Source organism: Hippopotamus amphibius, chromosome 5 (assembly GCF_030028045.1).
Source record: "Hippopotamus amphibius kiboko isolate mHipAmp2 chromosome 5, mHipAmp2.hap2, whole genome shotgun sequence".
In the NCBI taxonomy this organism is placed as follows: domain Eukaryota; kingdom Metazoa; phylum Chordata; class Mammalia; order Artiodactyla; family Hippopotamidae; genus Hippopotamus; species Hippopotamus amphibius.
This window is the reverse complement of record NC_080190.1, coordinates 35511516-35534377: the sequence shown is the minus strand read 5'-3', so window position 1 is coordinate 35534377 and position 22862 is coordinate 35511516. Positions and strand designations below refer to the sequence as shown.

Here is a 22862-nt window from a genome sequence, read left to right as displayed (position 1 = left end):
TGTGGCTGCAGCTGTGGGAGGAGGACATCAAGGCTGGGATGACCACGTGGTGGCAGCGGGCGGGGTGCTTGCTAAGTAGTGCACATTAGTAATGGGGACAACAGCAGATGATACACGTGCTCAGGAAAGGATCCTGAGCTACGCCTCATGGGAATCCCAGCTTTGCTGCTTGCTAGCTGTGGCACCCCAGGCCAGCTACTTAACCGCTCAGTGCTCAGTTTTCTCATCTGTAAAATGGGGATAAAAATCCTTACCATCTTATGTTGTTACAAGGGTCAAGGGAAGAAATGTTTAGAAAGCACTTGGCATGAGTGCATAGCTCCAAACCCAGTAGCTATAGTAACGGTAATAATAACAGCAGCATGCAGCAACGCAGACCCAATGCAGCCAAAAATAAATAAAAATAAAATAAATAATAAATTATAAGTTAAATAATAATTATTGCTAATAATTATAGTATTATTAATATGATTAGCACATATGCCTATTACCTGGGCACCCAGGCATCTCTACCCAGCTCCTGATTTACAGCCCCCTATCTGTGCGCCTACTGTGTTCCCTTCTCTGCCTCAACAGAGACCACCACCCCATGGAACATCCTGGACTCACCCCCCAGGAGCACGGGGGCCTGGAGGGATGGAGTGGAAGGCTGCCAAGAAGGCTCCCTCCCTCCGCCCAGGCCCTCTGGCTCTGCCACTGGTTCTTGAAGGCTTTTCCGTAGTATCTGTATTAAAATGCAAACACTTCTGAGACAACGATAAATAATGACACAGTAATTTCTGTGGTAGGTGAGCGATGTGGCGCCAGTTCTGAGAGGGCGATAAGTGTAGAGCATCAGCGCCAGGTGGGCGGGGTTTGGTTCTGTATCTGCAGACAGAGGGGCGGGTCCTACAGTAGTGCTCAAGAAACTGTGGACAGAAAACTGTGAGAGGCCTCTTGCATCTCTCCTCTCTCCCTGTGCCTCCACCTCTCCTCCTGGCACCCTGGAATGTGGACTGGTTCTTGCCCAAAGAGCCAGGAATATTCATCTCTTGAGCAGAAGCGTGGGTGTCAGTGAGGCTCTGGAGACAAGCTTCTAGGGGGTCTCCTAGATACATCTCAGTGACTTCTCCAGACTGCTGCAGGCAGGTGGGGGCCTGCAAGAGCAAGGCAACCCAGGAGAGAAGGTGCTGGAGTCATGATCACACCTTAAGCCCCGTATCCACACGTGACCCCCAAATTCCATTACTGGATTCCAAGGGATAGATAATATGTGTCCCTTGAGAAAAATAATTCTTTGTTCAAATAAGGTTGAGAACCACTTCTTCTGGTGTTCCTCTGGGCAAACTAAAGGTTCTGAGAAGTCCTGCAGTTATCTTTTTTTTACCCAAGCATCTTGGTTTGAAGGAATATGTTTTTCTTTGGAACACAATTAGCATCTTCTGGCAGATGGACATTCCACAGAATGTGATGTGAGTAACAATGCTGAACAGTGGCCGAGCACACAGGAAAGGATGCTCCTTCCTGAATCCCTGTTCTGGAGTCCCTGAGGGTCTCCGTTGAGAAGACAGTCACCCTGTGAGACTGAGGCCGGGGACCAAAGCCATGGGAGGGGTTGCAGAGCCGGCGTCTCCCTGGCTCCACCCTGCAGGATGGGGCGAAGTCTGCACGTTCGCCAGATGGGGATTGGCCGTGCAGAGCCTGACGGCATCACTTCCTCCCGGGGTGGCTCTGAGCAAGACTTTTCCTGCCACCTAATTAAGCTTGTGCTTGGCTCCTCCGAGACGAGCGATGCAGACAGGGCCTCCTTTCTCCCATAAAAGCTGGCTTTCCCTGCTTCCCTGTCTCCCTCGCGCAGAGCCCTCCTTCCTGCCCTGCGTGCCTTTTCCTGTCTAGACCTCAGGGCTGGATCAGCGGAAGAAAAGGAAAACGATCACGTTGCCGTGCCAGCGGATTACTTCCACTGCCTGGCCCCGGCACACGGCCCCGGGGTGTGCAACACAGAGGGCGTGCGTGTGTGCTGCACACACGAGGGAGGGAAGGATTGCATAAGGGCACCAACCAACAAACACGAGCAGAGAAGAAGCGGATGGGCAAGACAGTAAAGTCAGAAATTAAAATACGGGCCACATCAAATGAGAACAAACTGTTCACTTTCTCAGCAGGGTTCTGGGGAGAAATAACTCTCTTTACAAATGTTTGGTGCAAAGAACATTTTTCTGCAGGTGATGGCTTGGCCAGGAATATGAAGCATTACCGAGGGTGTTGGAAAAGCCTGGGGCTTGGTCAGGGATTGCTACCTACGTCTTGGCTGCCCATGTACCAGCTCTGTGGATACAGCTCTGGTGCCCTGTTTCCCCCACCTGTAAAGTGGGGCTGCGACTCCCTGCCCTGCCGGCTGCCGGGTTTGACACTGAGGTGAAAATTAGACAGTGGCGGCCACGCAGACGCTGCAGTCAGCTGGCCTGGGCAGGAGTCCCAGCTCTGCTGCTCACCAGCGGGGTGAGTTGGGTGCTGCCTCCCTCCGTGGTCAGGTGGGGGTAACAGTAGCCCCTCAGAGCTGTGAGATTTTTGAGACGGTTTCTATGAAAGGCTCGGCATAGTGCACGTCCACGGTCAAAGCTCAGCAAATAGCAGCTACTACTAAATGTGGAAGTAGTTCATAGCTGAAAAAAGCAGGTCCTCTTTAGAGGTCATTTGGGTGTGCCTTACCCTTGAGAAGGTTCTGATGAGATCAGTGTTACAGTCAGACAAATGTAAAGTGGCAACGACCTAAGACAGCAATGCGATGTCAAGAATCTTCAGGGGACTTCGTAGGTGGCGCAGTGGTTAAGAATCCGCCTGCCAATGCAGGGGACATAGATTTGATCCCTGGGCCGGGAAGATCCCACATGCAATGGAGCAACTAAGCCCATGTGCCACAAATACCGAGCCTGTGAGCCACAACTATTGAGCCCGTGTGCCACAACTACTGAAGCCCGCATGCCTAGCGTCCACGCTCTGCAACAAGAGAAGCCACTGCACTGAGAAGCCCACGCACTACAATGAAGAGTAGCCCCTACTCGCAACTAGAGAAAGCCTGTGTGCAGAAAAGAAGACCCAACACATCCAATAAATTAATTAATTAAAAAAAAAAAGAATCTCCAGGAACAGAAGATAGGGAGCAGGACATCTGACCCCATCACGTTCTGTCCCCTTCTCAGTTTTAGTAACAGAGTCAATAATACATACACTGGCTCAAAACAGTGGAATCAAAGCATCCCAGGAGAGAGCTCAACAGGATCGGGGAGTGAGCGCCACCTGTCACTACATGCAAGTCACTGCCTACCTTTCTTGTCTGGAAGCCACAAACTCTCTGGACTGTGGGGCCTCGTACCACCCCTGCCGCTGTCACCTCTGCCTCCAGGGCTTAGAGCAAACCTCTCAGACTTGGTTTAGTTCTCTTCATGGCACTTTTCACGTCCATGAAACTATTACATTTGTGCATTTATGTGTCCATTACCTGCCCCACTGACTTGGGTATCTGAATAGATCACAGACATAGTTTCCCACTTTCTGGGCCTAGAGCAGAACTTGGCACACATGGCATCCTTAACACACATGGCATCCTTAACACAGGGGCCGTGAAGAAGAGAACCACAGAAAAACGTCAGGAAATGTCTATTACCTGCCGAACACTGGGTTGAGCGTGTTGGGGACGTAGTGGTCTCGATCTTCGATTACTTTTTTGCCCAGTGTTATTTTTATATAAGGGTCACACTGTGGGGACAAAACAGATGGCAGGTTATGTCACCGCGGGGTGCCAATTTAAGTCAGTTTCTGGGACAGACTCAGGTGTGACTCCACACCCGCTCCCACCCTGATGAGAAGGGATGGCCTCAGACCAGGTCCGGGCAATGCTCCCTCTTGGCGTCATGCACCCAGCGTGCATTTGGAGAAGAGGCGGTGGCAGGGAGCAGTGACAAAGCAATTCTCCTCCGAGGTCACATCTGTAAAATGAGAAGGATGAACCAGAGGCTCCAAGCCCCTTCAAGCTCTTAGATAAATCCCCATTGGGACAATTCTCCTGAACAGATTGTTTTGACAGAGTATCTTTCCTCTTGTGAGATAACAGACGCCCAAAAAGAAAAAACATGACAATTATTGTGGCTGAGGACTGTAATTATCTTGCTATAGGAGAAGGCCCCACACCCAAACTCTTACCAGGCCATTGTTGTCCTGGGGCTGGAGCTCTAAACCTCGAACAATGTAAATCCTAACCGTGCATTCCTGTGGGACGCTGTCAGGTAATTCCCGAAACTGCCGGGGAGGGGCCGGCACACTGGGGTCATCCGACAGGGGGTAGATTCTGAAGGAGCCCTAGGAGAGAGACACACACATGTACTCGCAGGGCCTTGGGCGATCAGGGCAGAGGGCCTGGGGCAGCGTCCTTCCCCCCAGGACACTCAGGGCAGCCACAGGGGCTGTGGGATTGGGGGATGAAGGGCTGCCTTTTGTGACAGAGACTGCTCTGGTGTGCTTTGCGTGTTTCCAGTGGGGAAAGGGAGTGATGATGAAGTAATTACTCTATAGATCACAGGGGAGAAGAAAGGGCAGGGCAGAAGCAGGGAGGTATGGTAAAAACCTAGGCAAGACTGGAAGGTGGCTTGGACCAGTATGATGGCAAAGGAGGTGGTGAGGAGTGAAATTCTGCACGTTTTTTGAAGATAGGAATAAAAATGATTATTTCTTAAACCCAATAAAGTCTTAAGGGTGATTTCCCTTTATTTTTTTTTTTTTTTTTGCATCACCCCTGTAAACGCCCTTCCACTCCCAAGCAAACTCCTGTCCATCCCTCAGGTCTGAGCTGAAAAGTGTCACTTCTTCCAGGAAACCTCCCTGATTGCCCCTGGGTTGGATGTGTTTCCTAACACTCTCTTCTAAGCCCTCATTAACCCCTATTGCAGCGCTGACCTCTGTGTTGTCAGTGTCTGTTAATTGTCTATATTCTTCACTCTGCTGTAAGCTTCCTGAGGCAGGGAAATTTTTTTTGCTTATCACTCTATCTCCAGGACCTAACACAGGGCTGGCATGAAGCAGGGACACAGTAAGTGGTTTCTGAATGAGTGAACCATCAGGCCCGCTTGAGAGGCCTTACATTTTATCTTGAAACCAGCTTATGTACAAGAGGAAGCACTGAAGCTGGATTCAGAACACATGGGTCTTAGTTCCAGCTTCTTTCATTCAGTAAGCAGCATGATGTAAGCACCTACCAAGTGCCAGGTACTGGGGGCCCAAAAATGAACTCAAGGAATCCAGTCTGGCACAAGGGTGTTAAATAGGTTTGGCTCTCACGCTGTCTTCGATTGCTTGGTGGGAAGCTTTAATGAGAAGGATTTTGAGACCACGTGTAGGGTGAAATGGTCTGATTGATTACCATGTCTGCTATTGGAAAGGATTAGGAAGTAGCAGCACGTCTGCCATGGATCTGCCAACTGTGGTTGGAGGGAGGGGCAGCTGTGAAAGCAGATACTTAACAATGTGAAAGGAGCTTTAACAGCGGTGGGGATCCAGGGAGCCTGGAGCAGGAGTGAGTCACCCTGCCAGGAGCAATCAGGGAACACTTCACAAAGAATGTGACACTGAGCTGGCGCTTGAAAGAATGAGTAGGAGTTTGTCAGCACAGAGAAGGAAGGACGGGCGTCCAGGGAATGAAGAAGAGCTTGTCCCAAGGCTCCAAGTTGTGAGAGGACAGGGTGTGTTTGGGGCTTGGAGAGGGCGTGGTAGCAGGGGAGATGAGAAGCTTGTGAAAGGCCAGCTCCACCCTAGGAAGGAGTTGAGACTTGACCCGGTTGAAAGGCAAGTGATGTCTTTAAGAGAAACACGATCAGATGTGGTCGCGTGGAGGATGGACTCGCATGTGGATGAGGAGGGTGGTAAGGACAACGGACGGGAAGGTGCTGCACTGGTCCTGCTGAAAGCTTGGGAGGGGGTGTGGGACATGCGGGGGAGGGGAGGGGGTGGGAAGTAGCGCTGAGAGAGGTTGACTTTACAGGATTCAAGGCTGGTTGGCAACAGCAGGGAGAAAGACACCGAGAATGGCTTTGAGTATTCTGCCCCCGACTCACTGCCCTTCTCTTTGTCAGCATTTTCTAGCATCCTTCAGATATCAGAGGATATGTCCCTGACTCAGAGATTGGTTGTCCTTTATCCTAGGTCTATAAAGAAAATAAAGAGGGATTTTAAACAGGACAGACACACACACACATTTTACTCACCTTAAACTCTCCGACCACAGAAGGGTCTTCATTCTCCTCTGATTTGCCTCGATACAGCTTGAAAGTATCCGAGAAGTCTGTCAGGCCCTCGAATTCCATTACATCCTCTAGTTCACAATCATATATCTGCAAACCATCAACAGATTCTTAATTTCTCATTAAAATATAGGTGGGATCTAAAATAAAAAGACTGACAATACCAAATGGGCATGAGATGTGATTGGAGCAACTGGAACTCTGACATTGCTGGCTGGAGTGCAGAATGAGACGAGCACTGGGAAAAGCATCTGGCAATATCTTATGAAGTCAAATGTCCAGCTGCTCTATGATGCGGAAGTGGTATTCCTAGGTATTCACCCAGGAGACACGTCCACATGGTATAAGCATGTCCATAGCAGCTTCATCATCAGGGGAATGGATAACAAGTTGTGGTATATCCATACACTGGAATATGACTCAGCAATAAAAAGGGGCAAACTACTGCTACCCATGACAACATGATGGATCTCAAAACTACTGTGTTGGGCTCAAGAAGCCATATGCACACAAATACATACTGTATGAGTCCACTTATACGAAGTATAAAAACAGGCAAAACCAATCGATGACGATGAAATCAGATCAGTTGTCTCTAAGAGGGTTGGAAGGTTGTGAGGAATTGACTGGAAAGGGGTACAAAGGAGTTTCCTGGGGTGATGGAAATGTTCTTTGCCTTGTCTTGGTAGTGGTTTACGTAAGAGTATACACACTTACCACAACTCACTGAATGGATTCCATTATTGTATGTAAATTATACCTCGATAAAAAGCTAGAAGAAGAGGAGAAAGAGGAGGAAGGAAGGAAAGAGGGAAGGACAGAGGTGGACTGTGGGGCTGAGCTGCCAGACTAGTTTATTTCTCTCAACGAGCGATTCTTTACATGCTGGTGTTTCTTAAGCTGCTTTGAGATGTTATGACAGTCACGTGAAAGAATATGGATTTTTCCATGTTCTGAAAGACTGAGTAAAGACTGGAAAACCCAACCCATTGACAGAAAGATGGTCCATAGCCAGACCTGCCTAGTTCGGTAGCTTCTCTTCCTCCTGGATACACAGTTGTGACTGTACCCTGCATCCCTGTAAAAGAATCAGCCTCTCAGCTGGTGACACTGATGCCCATTCAGAGGACAGAAGGAAGCAGGCTGACATGTCATGCTGTTCTGCAAGAGCGCCGTGACTTTTAAAGTCTCCCTTGGTCAAACTGGACAATGTTGGCCTAATTAGTGTGGTGCCAACCCATTTCCAACCCTCGGCCAGATGTCCCCAAGCCCTAACGTGGCAGTCACATAACCATAAATCAACAGCCGTGCTCAAGCCCTGGGAATCTTGGCAAAGCCAAAATCCATCACAAGAGGGCTCTCCAGGAGGCCAGAGGCGCTCCTGGCCCCTCCCCCTCAGCACCCACCATTGGACCTTTCAGTCTCTCACTCAGCTCTGCCTGTGGCCGGTTTTAATGCAGGTCAGTCCCCCACCCACAGTAGCATAGGCCCAGGTACCTGGAGTTTGGCATAGCCCTTCTGCATATATTGTCCACATTTTTCATGTTCCCCAGTGGAAGCATAAAATTTACTCCACCAGTCAATAATTTCTTCCTCCTAAAGAAAGACACATGAAAATGGAAAAATCTTTAGTGATGACCTGGATTTCCAATCATTGCAGGAAAACTCATATGTAACAGACAAGGAGAACAGGTACTTCTGAACTGAAAGAAGTGAGATTATATGACTTCTGTTTACATGCACCAAAGCATTCAGGATTCTTCTGCCCAGAAACTGGAGGTGAAACAATGATCCTTGGCCAATGAAATGTGTTTGGCTTTAATGGCCACAGCTACACTAGATGATTTTCTTACACTCCGTGGATACAGTCTATTCATTTGTCTGTTTTAACTCTTTTATCCTGGTGACTTGATATTTACATATACAGATAAATTAAAAGAAAACCTTCAGTATGTGTTTACTATTTTATCCTCCAATACGTGTTTTCTACTATCTCGTTTCCTTAGCCCTTTTAGCCAGCAATGCATTACCAAACAAACCTCACTAAGCTAAGAGTGGGAAAAACTCGTTCTGATTCAGGTTCTGTCTTTTATGTTACAAGCCACACCACATCAGGTACTTTGTTTAACTTCTCTGAGCATTATTTTCTTCATCCACTGAATAGGATAATAATGCTACCTGTCCTCATCCATCTCATAGGATTGTTTTGTTTTATGTTTTGGCAGAGGCATGCAGGATCTTAGTTCCCCAAGATCCCCGACCAGGGATTGAACCCATACCCCTGCAGTGGGAGCACAGTCTTAACCACTGAACTGCCAGGGAAGTCCCTCATAGGGTTGTTTTGGACATCAAATAAGATCATTAGGAGAAGGAGCTTTGAAAATTACAAAATGTGAAGAGTAGGGAGGCATTCTGGTTTGTTTAGACCAGTGGCTCCCTACCTATTCTTGGAGATCCTAATTCAATCAGCCTGGGGTGAGACCTGGCATCCAGGATGCTTTCAAAATTGCCCAGGTAACGTGCAGCCAGAGTTCAGAACCTGGTGGTTCTTTGGTGGCACAGAACGTACAGCATTTAGAATCACTTGTGGAACATTCTCAAACTGCAGAAGGCTGTAGTTCATAGAAGGCTACTATAAATTTCACTCAGATTTTTAGCAAGAACAGATCCCCATCAGACCCACCCGTGGCTTAATCTACCTAGGAAAGAGTGAAGTTGCCTGAAATAGTGTGTCACCAGCAACACAGCCTCCTATTCCATCTGTGGGGAAGGAAGAAGGAACACTCAAGAAAAGCTGTTTCTTATTTGTATCCAGTATATATATGTTTACACACACAGCTATTTCCCCTTTATGCATCAGTAAGCCAACCCTGGATTAAAAATTTTTTTCTGGGACTTCCCTGGTGGTGCAGTGGTTAAGAGTCCACCTGCCAATGCAGGAGACACAGGTTCGATCCCTGGTCCAGGAAGATCCCACATGCCCCCAAGCAACTAAGCCCGTGTGCCGCAACTACTGAACCTGTGCTCTAGAGCCCGTGAGCCACAACTACTGAGCCCAGGTGCTGCAACTACTGAAGCCCATGTGCCTAGAGCCCATGCTCCGCAACAAGAAAAGCCACCGCAATGAGAAGGCTGCACGCTGAAATGAAGAGTAGCCCCTGCTCGCCACAACTAGAGAAAGCCCACGTGCAGCAACAAAGACCCAACGCAGCCAAAAAATAAATTGTTAAAAATAAGTAAAATAAAATAGATCACTAATAAGGACCTACTGTATAGCACAGGGAGCTCTACTCAGTACTCTGTAATGACCTATATGGAAAAAGAATCTAAAAAAAAGAGTGGATATATGTATATGTATAACTGATTCACTCTGCTGTACACCTGAAACTAACACAGCATTATAAATCAACTATACTCCAATTAAAAAAAAACCTACATTAAAAAATTTTTATTCTTTTTACATATCAGCTATAGGCAGAAAATACGTGAATCTTAAATCTAGCAAAATGTGTACAATGGTTACCTTTTCTGTTAGCTGCTCATCACACATATGGCAGGAAGAGGGCAAACCGTGTATGGGTCACACGGAGATGGAGACCCCATGAGCATTAGGTTTAACGAGAAAGAGAAAAGGAGACGTTATTTTTCATTCATGCCGTATATTCTCAACATTTTGATGGATTATTTATTCAATTCAAGATGACCTCATAATTAAACACATCTTATTGGTTTCTTCTCTGAAAATGTACAAACGAGTTACAAACAGTATTAAAATAAAAGGCTTGGAGGTAGCCACCCATGTCCCATGTTTTAATAGAGTTAGACAATCTCCCTGTCCACCAGCACAGGGACCACACAGGGGGTGGGGTGGGGGACGGGGTGAGTACAGTTGCTCATCTTCTTGCCCCAAACGTTTCATTCCATTTAGCTTCTAAAGTATATCCCCAACTTCTCCTAATTCTCATTCCTTTAAAAACCCCTGTCGCAAGATGTCTATGTCCAGAATGACTGCAGTACCATCCTGTAAATATCTTTTCTTGATTTTTCCCCATGCTGATATTATAGCACCAAATACATAACCATCCATCAAAATTGTTCCACATTGTCAAGTCTCTCATTGGCCAAATCCTCCCATTTGAGTTTCAGCATGGAGAATCCACCAGGAGATGAGAGAATGGACAGCTAGGATATTGGGGCTTGACTTTTCTCTTGGTACCTGCTGGAACATTAGCCAAGCTCACCCGTAGAGGCAGTTTGAAGAATGCTACCTCCTAACTTCAAGTTCATTTCCAATGTGAGGAGACAGTGACTCCTCCTTCCTGCAGGGAGTATTGGGTGGCCAAGGAGCTTCTTCCATAAGTGCCCCTTGGCATTTTCCACATCGACTTTTGTTCAGCACACAGAAATGCCAAGAGAGGCAGAGAAACAGATAGATACAGCAATTCTTTCTATTAGATTCATATCAAAGTGAGATTAAAAGTTAAATCATCACAGCTGAATTGAGATTTTGGAAAGAAGGATTTTATGTCAGAGTTTTCACATTCTGAATGGTTCCTGAATTTAGATTTTTAGAGTCTGTTTATTCACCTCTATTTCCAGCTATTTGAAATCATTTCAAAGAAATGAATAGTTCGTGATTTAAAAAGCATTATTCAAAACAGATTGCTGATGTTAAAATCCAGGATTAATATGGGAGAATTTATTCATGTCCACTTGCTCATTAGCTCACGTGGAAAAGTAGCTGAAGCAGCTGAAGAAACTTGCTTCATTATATCCAAATGGCGCAGAAGAGTCTCCCCTGAAGCTTAAAATAATCACATTTGTTTAAAGATCATCCTTTGCTCCAAAATCTAGAAAGAATCTGAAAGGGGAGTTAGAGTCTTTAGACCAAGGTCCCCGCAGCCCCAGGCAGCTTCATGCATTTTCTCATCATACATACATGCACTGTCGTTGGAGAAGCCATTTTGCTGAGAGCTGTTGACATACTGCTTAAGCACTGGAATTGGAAGGTAATCGTTGAAACGGCCATGTGAGAACGTTCCTGTTACCCGGCTAGCACTTAGCAGTTTGCCCCCATGCTTATTTCCCGCTTTACTCGTGGTGGTGCTGAGCCCATCTGTTAAGAGCTCCCACAGTCACCACTGAGTAGTGGTGTGCGTTTCCGTGAGCATGAGACTGTCACTCGAAGCCACAGCCTCCAGCTCCCATCAACAGCACCGTGTTGACCCATTCCTTCAATTTACCCATGAACTGAGTTAGCAGTAATAGATATTCATTACACACACCTCGCATGTACATGCAACACATGCACGCATGTATACGACATGCATGCACCACAGGCATGCATGCATGACACACATGCACCACATGCATGCCTGTATATTACACACATGCACACATGTTACATGTACATGTAACCCAGGTCATCTGCAAGCTTGTTATTGGCTCTTCCAAAGCTCAACTTTGCTCATTTGACTTTGCATAGATGGGCGCTCTCTTCCCTAAGAACAGATGGAATCAGATTTTTAGAGGCGATTCCAAATAGCCTTCCTTACCAACACAGTGTACCTCCACTAGGTGTTAGGAGAGCAGCTGATTTAAGTTATCTATAGCACATGGGAATGACTGATACTATCTTCCTCTATCCTGCTAGGTTGCAACTTAAAATATGATGTAAACTCCACTTTCACAATGAGTTGTGCTACAGTAGCCTCTCCTCTGCTAACTACTGTTAAGAAATGAATGAGATGGGGGCATAGATTGGCTTTATTCTTCTCTTTGATCCTCCATACCTGGGGCCACAGAGCATACGGAGGCACAAAGAAGAACTGATTGACAATGGGAGGCAGGAAAGCTGGAGGCAGATTACAGAGCAGGATCTTAAGCTGGCTTTTTCCAGAGTTGTTGTGAAAATGTACATAAAAGATCTTAAGTATATTATACTTAGCTTCTCCCTAGGCTACTATTGTTTTATTGGGACTATTTGGGGTTATTTATAAAGTGAACATAGTGGTTTTGCAAATTTGATACTGTCATTTCTGACTGTGGAGGATTCTCAGGGAATAAAATCAAACACACTGCTATGCGGTGCTGGCTGTGGAGCCCACATTTAATATGGTCCAATTGTTAGTGAGTTTAATGCAGTGGGAAGAAAGTGGATTTCTTTAAAGGGACTGTTTATGGACATAACACATTAAAGTGCAATCATGTGCACTTTTTGGCCAGTTTGCACATTAAAACATGCTGCGAAAGTCCATCATGAATGCCAACAGAAACAGGGAGATATTTGATGTTTTCTTTTTTCTGGGCTGAGAACTTTTTTCTTCCTTTCCTTCTTGTCGAACTGGCTGGAATGGTTTTAAAACAGGGCCCTGAGTGAGCATTTCCACCAATTTCTTGATTTCGAAACCACAGTGAATATAAAAGTCGAGGATATCCCATACACTGACAAATAGGGTCATTAAAAACCCATGACACTTGTGTTTCATGTAGAGGAAAAAACTGGTGTGCTACATGTATCCCTCTTCTGAATGTTGCAATGCTGTGTATTTGCTCCTGAAATATCTCCTTCTTGCAAATGACATCACTCAGACTGTCCACACCAACGGCCCTCAGACCTGCCTGTACATTAGAATCACTCGGGGAAATTTTAAAACTTACTGTTGTCTAAATCCCTCTCCCTCGTGGGGAGTGGAGCACGGGTCTGAGTCTAGTTCAAGTATCCTGGGTGACTGAGGGTAGAGGACATGAGTCCACACAATGTCACTTTGGCTATTGATGAGTGTAAGGATCAGGTTCTTTACCATGATAAGTTGGTTTGTCATTGTATTTTAATTACATTGAATGGTTGTTTGACTAAATTCACCTAATGCTTAGATGCCTGGAAGATAAAACTGACATCATCCAGTGAATGATCAGCTCTGGAGCCTACCTTTGATGCCAGCAATGGTTTGGTGTCTTCTATTTCAATAACAAAGTCCCGGTTGGGTGTGGTAGACAAAAATGAGGCTGCAAGACAATTTCATAATCTAAGATACTTACAAGAATATAGTGGTGAACATTCTACTGCAAGTTCAAGCTTAACAGCCACACAGTGGATGGTAGAGTTTGCTCCTGGATGAGACTTACTAAATGAAGAAGACGACACCCAAATGGAGAAAAATAACCCAACAATTCATTGCTTTCCCCAAAATATGATACAGTTTTAGACATTTTTAAGGGGATTATATGGCCCATTTTTTTCTTTTATCTTAGACGATTAGCCCAATGCCTGTACATAGGAAATGCTGAAAAAGGAATTGTGTCAACACATGCCTTTAGTGGATGCAGGAGTGAGGTTGGAGGCTGGGGTGGGGCTACACTAAAGGAGCCTCCTTTTCATGGAATCTGTTCTAAGACACTGAAAAGCAGAGCAGGGTGAACAGTTGCACATTTCAGGGCTGAAGTTGCAGTGGTCCACTCAGCTTGGTTCTCACAGTATACATAGAGGGAAAAGGCACACATCCTGGATTTATATAATTCCCTGAATATCTGGGGTTAGAGCAAGGGCTCAGGAGCAGGCTCTGTGCTCACCAGGTGCCAAAGCCTCAGCCTGGGGTGGAGTAGGATGAGAGGTACATCTACCCTTTACAGAAGAAGATACCAAACAGCCAGACATTCAACAGGAGGCTAGAACCCAGACAGGACAAACTCTGCCAAGCCAAAAGAACTTTGTGTTTAACCCAGAAATTGATGTATAGGACATAAAGGAGGGAAAACACATTTTTTAAGGCACCTACCATGTGCCAGGCAGTGGCCTAAACTGTTTACATACACGATCTCATTTAACCCCTCAAAAATCCTGTAGAATATGTTCATATGTGGCATCATACCCATTATAGAGATTAAAAAATAAACAAACTGAGGGTAAGAGAAAGCAAGTCATTTGCTTAGGGTTGAACAATTAAACACAAGTAGAAGTAAGTAATGTAGGTCTGTCTGACCCCAAAGCTTGTGTTTAACCACCATACCAGAGCCCAGAGCAAGGTACGCCCTTAGTGAATGGCAGAGAAATGATCAGGGGAACATTGGGGAAGCACAGGAAACTGACATTTATTGAATATCTCTGATATGCCAGTTGCTATGCTGTTGCTAGGTGGTTGTATGCGGGTGAGTCAAAAATTATCCACACTCCGGTTGTACTAAAACTGTAAATTCTACAGCCTGAGTGCGGATAATTTTTGACTCACCCTCGTATATCCATGCGGCATCCCCAGATCTATCAGTGGTCTCTATTCCAAGATAGCTCCCCTCCAACTGCCGACAGCTGCAGCAACACAGAACAGGGCAGCCAGGTGGGCAGGCATGCCCGAATACAACTGCATGCTAGTTCCTTCCTATACCATCAGTTCTCCACTTTACAGTCCTCTTGGAAACAAACCCTCAGGGACAAGAGGAAAGTTATTCTGTGTGCTTTCAACATTAGGCCAACCAAGTACATTCCTCAACTCGTACCTCAACTTGGTTTTAAGAATGTATCAGAGACGGGGATATGTGTATAAAAACAGATGATTGAACCTGGTGTACCCCCAAAATAAAAAAAAAAAAAAAAGTAAAAAAAAAAAAAAAAAAAAGAATGTATCAGAGAGATCTAAAATAATAGATTCTGGTCTTGGGAACACTGTGCTTCCCATACACCTTAAGGATTTTCCTCTTCAGGGGCTCTCTGAAACCTTGACCACACTTTACACTAACTATATAGAATCACGAACCAGGAGACCTCTGCCTACCCCTGACCCATAGACACAAGTAGGTCCACACAAGCGATTCTGGGGCCAGAGAAAATCTGCAGCATTTGTATCTTCCTAATGATTTCACATATTTGTGTCAAAGAACTTTCTCTCATGAAAGCAGTAGGAAAAACACTAGGAAAATGGTTTTTCTCCATTAAGTAACCCGAGATAACAGAATGCCTGCAGTTACATTAATCCTTGTTGTTATAAAAATGTTGCTATTTTAGGTACCATCAACTCAGCGCAAAATACTTTACATGGGGAAATTAATGGATAAACACATGTAGGGTTTTGCTCAAGTGTGACAGTGGATTTTTTTCTCTCTTCTCTGAATCAGGGATACAGGATGCTCAGACCCACACAGCAGATGAGCTTCAGAGGCTCTGTAAAATCAATACCAAACCTTATGGAAGATTAAACAGAACTGGTGAGCAGCACAGCTGCTCAAATAGAAGACATCTGTTTCAGTTTTAAGGCTACCAATGATCAGATGAATGGGTGTCAGTCCTCCACTGGGTCTAATCTCATGAGCGCAGGGGCTCTGGGATCTTGTTCACTGATGGGACTCAGTCCCCAGCCCCCACACAGTCTCTGGCACATGGTAAATTAAAAAACAAGGAATTCTTGAATAACCAAGAGCAAAACGCTATTCTTTACTTATTATTTAGTATAGAACCCTAAAGTAAGTATTATACCCTGCTCTATCACTTACTTATTATGTGACCCAAGGCCAGGCATTTAAACTCGAGCAGGTGTTTTTTTCCTCAATAGATAACAATGAAATCATACCTTTCAAATTATATCACAACAATATTGTGATGCATTGAGGCGGGACAACAGATGGAAAGCCATTTAAAATAAAAACCCTCCGCTCCTTCAGGGCTTACAGAGGGGCCCCTGTATTTCCCCCATCAGAATATTTATCACAGCAAACTGCAATCACTCATTGTCATGTCTGTCTTCTCTGCGGAACAATACAAAAAAGAATGCTCATCCAGGAGCAGGGTATTTCAGAAGGTGATAGCTTGGGCATTGGGCCACCCCAAACAAGGCCAGGATTCAAGGGTAGCTCTGCCACTTACTAACTATATTACCTCGGGAAAGTTACATAGCATGCTGTAAATCCAACTGTTTCCTCATCTGCCAAATCTAGACAATGAGCACTTACTGTGAGAGTTCTAAATCAGCTCAACATGAAAAGTTCCAAGATGTTATTTAGAGACTTGCCTTTACCTTTTAGCTGTGGCACGATGTCCTCTTTTCCTGCATAAGGGTCGCAACGAAAGCGGTCCAGGCGGTCAATGGTGCACTGGCCCACGACGGGCTTGCGCCCGAACTGCCGGTGGTCGATGACCTTGATCACCAGCGGAGGCATGTACAATTCCTCCTTGGGCAAGAACTGGGGGTCACAGAGGGAGGCGTCACTTCTCTGTACAAGACCCAACAAGGGCAGCTTTGCCAATTAACTTCCCCAAAGGGACCAACCCGGGCTCTTTCTGCCCATTTGGCGTAGCCCTGGGGACCCAGAGTGAGCAGTTCGGTAACGGACACGCCAGGCAAGCAGCCCAGAGCTGAAGGGCCTGAGCTCTGAGCCAGATGCCTGGATCAAACCCTGGCTCTGGCACTGACAGCTGCATGATTTTAGGGGACTTGTCCCTGTCCCAGGGATCTCCTCAATAACAGCAGGGTTGCTGAATTAATGTAGGTGAAGTGTCAATACTTAGAACTGTACCTTAGCACCTGGTTCTGTTCTGTAACAGGATGTGAAGTCAGCATTTAGTTAACATTAGTTAAAATTTAGAAATGATAAAGATAACACTGAACCTTCATGGGAAGTAACTGTGGTTTGGGAGTCTTTCAAGCCCTGAAAATTCAATGCCAAAATGGGATGTTCATTTTTCCTCGACGCCTCCTGGCTCCTCTATGTGAAATTTGGTGGCCTTGGTGACATTGTCTGATTGGGGAATCATGGGTTGGTCTCAGGTCTGCCTGGTGCACGGTTCGGATGATTTCCTCCATCTTACACAGGAACAGAAACTGGGGTCAACTGAATGGTTTTCCTCCCCTTTGCTGACTGAGGCTAGATTCCAGGCTAGAGCTTGGGAGGTGAAAAGGGGTTGGGAGGGGACAAGGATGGGTAGAGTGGCCCAGGGGATCACTCTGGGATTCTGGCTTGGAGCTTCCAGGTGGTGCTGTAGCATCACAAGCAGAAATGCATGGGCTTTGAAGTTGGAGGGACTTAAAACTCAGACTCTGGCCACCCACTTGCCAGCTGTGTCCCCTTGTGTAAATCACTTAACCTCTCAGTTTCTTCCAAAGTGCACATAAATGGGGTGAAAGTGCCTGCCCTACAGGGTCGAAGGCTTAATGCAGGGAGTGTGAACGCAGCCAGCACAACAGCTGCTGCTGTTGTGATCTCAACAGTCACTACAGCACAGCAGGCGGGACCTGGCACTCACTATGGAACTTGCATGAGGCGTTTCCCTCCCCCGGCCTCAGTTTCCTCATCTGTAAGAGGAGATGTTAAGCCACATGACCCGAGAGTTCAAACGCAGTGTGTTGGAGACCCCAAGGACAGAAAAATGATTGGGGTGGGGAAAGGAATGGGAAGGTTCTAGACCTTCCATCCCATTAAACTGAAAAAACACCTTTATTTTTATCTCTTTGTATAGTAGAGTAAAAAAGAAAGATTTTTCTTTTTTAAAAAGTTAAGGATTTAACTGTTTTAAAAATGGAAAGACTGAATAACCTCTTCTGGCTTCAAAGTATGATGGGGTCTATGGAGGACTGCGAACCGGATCTGAGGCTGCCGCATTCATAGTAACCAGAGGGTAACTCTGATGGAACAAAGTGGGTGCCACCCCGAGGGCACCTGGAGGCAGGGCACAGTCCCAGGCTACGAGGACATGGCCCCATCACCCCATCATGCTGCAGCTGCCCTTCGCCAGCCAGCCAGCCACCATCGGGAGGGTTCTGGTTCACGTACACCTGCAGGGGCATGGCTGGGGGTTAATATTCCTCTCTCGGAGGACGGACCAAGAGTCTGTTATAGAGAGCTGACTAGGCAGAAAGGTTATTGGAGAAATACATTAGTATTGCTCATAGATATTTCTGTGTCACTGGGGTTGTTTGAAGCTTCAAGAAACTATCACTACAGTGTGAGAATCTAAGGGGGAAAAGTCACTGACAAGATGACTGCAAGCCAGGGTTTTTCTATTTGTTGTCAGACTTTGGAAACACATATATAAGATATGTGTGTGATTTGTCTATATTCATTTTTCAAGTACAATTCAGCTATTCAACACACATGAACTATCACAGAGTTTTGATACAGTACCACTTTCATGAAGAGAACAGAACTTGGGAAGTTGGGCGTCTTCTTCAGGTTTTTGATCACCACAGATTCTACCCTTTCCCCTCCACACTCCACAATGAGACTGGGGGAGGTGACAGAAGCCATCTGGTAGTTCTTCATATTTCTTAAGCCCCAAGCTAGAATCTAAGAAACCAATGTAAAGAGAAGGGAAGGAAACTCAGCATATTTAAAATAATATTCGAAAGGAAAAATCCTGTCTTAATAACCGGTACAATTTTAAGATCGACTTGTACAGATTTGCCTCAAATCTCTGAGAATGTTATCCTAGAAAACCTGGAGGTCGCACAGAGAAAGCGGTTCTGCCCATTTCCTTCTCCTACCTGAGCCACTAAAAAGCAGAGGGGATAAGAGAGCAGCGATCAAATCCTGGCTGTGCCACATCACAGCTCTGAGACCTCTGGTGAGTGAGTAACCTCCATCTCATCTACAAACGGGGCTGAGAGTCTTACCTCTCCTGGGGTTATTCTGAGGATCAGGTGTAAACTTCTTAACACAGTGTCTGACATCCAGGCACTAATTCAAAAATAAGAGCTGTCGTTTAAAGTCATCTGCCTCAGTCTTAGCAAGACAACCCGAGAGGGGAAATCTCCAGGTAACGGCTGCTTGACTGGACAAAGGGGGAGCCCTCAATAGTAGGCAGGATGCCGTCCATCAAGCTCCTTCCGCCTGTATCTGCTCTGACTGTCCGACATGTCACTGTTTCCCACTCCACCCTCTCCTCCCTCTGCTTTCACCTCCCTCTCGGGTCCCCTTTCCTCTGCACACACAGACACACTGCTCTGAGCCATCTCCTCTCTCCCAGTTCTCCAGCTGACCCGGGAAACTTAGGAATCCACTGGCTCCCAGTAAATGGGAACTCTAGATTCCCTCAGGAATGTTGGGATTGACTTGTTTATATTGCTTTGACAAGCATTCTATTTCCATGAATATTTCAACTTTTTGGACAAATCTTGTAGGAAGTTGGAGCAAGAGAAGATGTAGCAAGATGCCATTCCTACATGAAAGATTCCATTTCTATAGCCACATCCATTTGATTTGATCAATAAAACAGAGTGAGCGGCATACCTCAATAGCAGTCAGCTGAACCACAGGCCTGATGCCCTGGGGGACCATGTACAGATTTGGTGCCCTTTGTGAGGGAAGAATGGGAAGGTTGGAGCCATCCTGTGAAACAAACATGGAAATGTCAATGCCTCCCTTTAGTTCAAGTAAATAGTGCCTGGAGTTGTTAACAAGTGTTTTAATTGGCTCCTCTGAAGAAATATATGAGTGAGAACTCAGTAAGTACCTTGTGTCTCAGGATCAGCTCTGCGGTTACAAGGACATCCCCACAGGTTTTGTCTCCATTCATTACTGGGTACCACAGAAGTTTGGGTGTGATGTCCATTTCTGAGTTTAGTTTCACCAAAGGAGAGCACACGCTTCGTCCTAAAAATTCATCTTTGCCCTAGAGAAACAAACAATCCTTAAATTCCCTGACAAACATTCCTATAAATCTCCATCATCCCCCAAGCCATCTTAGAAATTCTAAATTACCTACCACTTGGTCATTGTCAAAAAGTTCGATGACAACCTTGGGTGGGTTCTGTAGGACTGTTTGGGGTTCCCCATAAATCTCAATTTCATCAAATATAATCGTTTGGTCCCATGTGGGATTCAGAGTTGAGTGGATGATCTCAGTGGTTTTACTTCGATGAAGGAAGGAGACGTGAGCATATGGATCTAAAACAGAAAAAGAGAATAACAGTGGGCCATGGCTGCAGTCTGAAACCATAAAACCCCTGGAAGAAAATAAAGAGGTAGGCTGCTTGACGCTGGCTTGGCGGTGATGTTCTTTGAATTTGACACCAAAAGCAAAGACAGCAAAAGCAAAAATAAACAAGTGGGACAACAACAAACTAAAAAGGTTCTGTGCAGCAAAGCAAACCACCAACAAAGTGAAAGGCAACCTACAGATGGATAAAAAAAGAGAGATAGACAGATACACACAATAAAATATAATTCAGCCTTAAAAAAGAAGGAAGTCTTGCTATTTGTGACAACATGGATGAACCTAGAGGGCATCATGCTAAGTGAAATAAGCCAGACAGAGAAAGACAAATACTACATGTATCACTTATATGTGAAACAAACAAAAAAAGTCAAACTCATGGAAACAGAGAGTAGAATGGTGGTGCCAGGGGTGCCTGGGGGCAGGGGAAATGGAGAGAAGTTGGTGAAAGGGTATAAATTTCACCTACAAGATGAATAAAGTCTGAGGATCTAATGTATAACATGGTGACTACAGTTAACACTGTATTGTATAAATGAAATTTGTTAAGAAAGTAAAACTTAAGTGTTGTCACACAGTCACAAAACAGGTAAACAGGAGAGACGATGGGTGTGTTAACTCAATTGTGGGAATCCTTTCACAATGTATACATACATCAAATCACCACGTTGAACACTTTAAATATATTACAACTTTGTCAACTCTACCTCAACAGAACTGAAAACAGATTTAAAAAAAAGAAGCAGTCCATTTCTCCTCCGTGCTAAATAATTTCACCAAATCTTTTTGCAGTTGTGTGGGAGCTGACCTACCTGAGCAGTACTCTTTTGTCTAACTTGGAGCTTTTGCATAAGCCAGAAGGGTGCTTGGCTTTTAGCACTACAGCGTCTTATGAATGGGATTCCTTGCTTTTGCCCTGATGATACATCTTTTATCTCAAACTGCAAGGAATGTGCTTAGAGTTTTATGGAACTTAAGTCAAGAAAGTAACTTTGACTTTCAATGATTGAGTGCCCCCTGGTGGTGAATATTCAAAAATGTCTTCAAAAGCCATTGTGGAGACACGTATCACAGAGATAACCTCGAAACTGCTTTAATTTGTCAGAAAAGGAAACCATTCACAAATGCTGGTTAATATTAGTTCTCGGAACACACCCCACAACTGATGTGAGCGTGCCAGAGTGTCAGGCAACTGCCCTTAGAGCTGTTTCCACAGAAGCCCCAGGGAAGCTCTGCTGGCCTTCAGGTCCTGAAGTGGAATGGCTGCCCCTCCAGCCCAGGGAGCCCAGGAGCTATTCACGGTCCCACCAGCAACAGCACCAATCCCTTAAGCAGCAGGCGCCCAAAACCTTCCACTCAGAACCAGTCCAAAGGCAACAAAAGCAGCTGGGGTGTCAGTGTGGGGGGTAATGAAACCTCATGGTTTGATGGTGCTGGGAACTGGGTGAACTGGGGATCTTTTTGTCAACTTAAGAGAGCTACAAAAACATATATATATATGTGTGTATATACATATGTATATAAAGGTGAAGACTTACCAATTAAAGAACACAGGGGTAAAATCACAGCTATAAACAGAAAGCAAAAACTGATTTTTTTAAGGTTTTTTAAATCACTTAATCAATGAGTGACTATTAATATTAAAAGACCACGTATCTTCTCCAGCACTCAGCAACTGTGCTCAGCATACTCAGTGATTATCTAATGACTGAGCAATTGACTTCATGCACATCAAACTGCTCTCAGCACAGAAAGGCTTTTTGTTGTTGTGAGAAATAACTCGAAGCATCCACTTGATGAAAAGTAGAATCAAGCTAGCCTGCTGTGTAATAAAGTGTGAGATGGAGATTTTTTTCCTTTACCTGAAAAGCTGTCCTTGTCTAGAGCCATGAGGTTTCTGGCTTGATAGACATAGCAACGTAGATGGTAAACGTAGACTCCTAAAAAGAACAGGATGGAGGTTACTTACAAGAAACAGAACACTGTAAACTGCTATTTTTCTATTTGGAGATAATATATGTTTCAGATAAACGGGTTACCCAAGTCTATTTCCCCACAGTAAAGAACACATTCAGTAGTGATGACATGTCTTCCCAAAGTAGTTCTGTTTCCTGCAAAATGAAGTTTTTTTTAAAAAATACTACAGGAAGCTCAAGGCAAGTGTGTCAATCAGGAGAACATACTCCTGGTATAAGCTACCTGGATTTAGGGTACTGCTTGTCATTGTTGACTTTTAAAATGACCCTGGGTCTCTAGGAGTTATAGAAATAGGGCTTTCTGTACCACTTCAGCACCAGATCTAGGAAACAGTTATCTTCTCAAAGTTTCTTTGATATTTCAAAGACTTTATACTTATTATTACATTAATGCACATACAACCCTCCCCTCTATACTGCCACCCCTCCTCACCGCCACAAATGCATATAATTTGAGAGGCAGTAGAGCATTGTGATTCACTACATAGATTCTGGAAACCAGACTACTTGAGTTCAAATCTTGTCTCTAGTGCTTACAACAAGCTATAAGATCTTGGTCACGTTTCTGTAAAATTGGGAACAGCAATAGTACTTACCTTCTAGGGTCATTATAAGAATTAAATGAGTTAATACACGTAGAGTGCCTGGCACATGCTAAGACTTCTATGCGGATTTGCTATTATTATTACAGAGGAG

At 45.0% G+C, this 22862-nt stretch overlaps 1 protein-coding gene across 6 annotated transcripts in view; it reads right to left on the bottom strand.

Annotated features, from left to right (window-relative positions):
- MYOF (myoferlin) overlaps positions 1-22862 on the bottom strand; it is a 161110-nt gene that overhangs the window by 19259 nt on the left and 118989 nt on the right. For 3 of the 6 annotated variants that reach the window (XM_057737496.1, XM_057737499.1, XM_057737501.1), the window contains 12 exons: positions 22053-22130; positions 19960-20141; positions 19708-19866; positions 19485-19583; positions 18381-18542; positions 16277-16442; positions 13204-13280; positions 9796-9810; positions 7770-7868; positions 6237-6362; positions 4183-4338; positions 3647-3738 (listed from right to left, as the gene is read on the bottom strand). In XM_057737496.1, coding sequence (XP_057593479.1) covers positions 3647-3738; positions 4183-4338; positions 6237-6362; positions 7770-7868; positions 9796-9810; positions 13204-13280; positions 16277-16442; positions 18381-18542; positions 19485-19583; positions 19708-19866; positions 19960-20141; positions 22053-22130 — 1411 coding nt within the window. The remainder of the gene's footprint in view (positions 1-3646; positions 3739-4182; positions 4339-6236; positions 6363-7769; positions 7869-9795; positions 9811-13203; positions 13281-16276; positions 16443-18380; positions 18543-19484; positions 19584-19707; positions 19867-19959; positions 20142-22052; positions 22131-22862) is intronic. The other 3 variants (XM_057737497.1, XM_057737500.1, XM_057737498.1) reach the window with 2 other exon arrangements.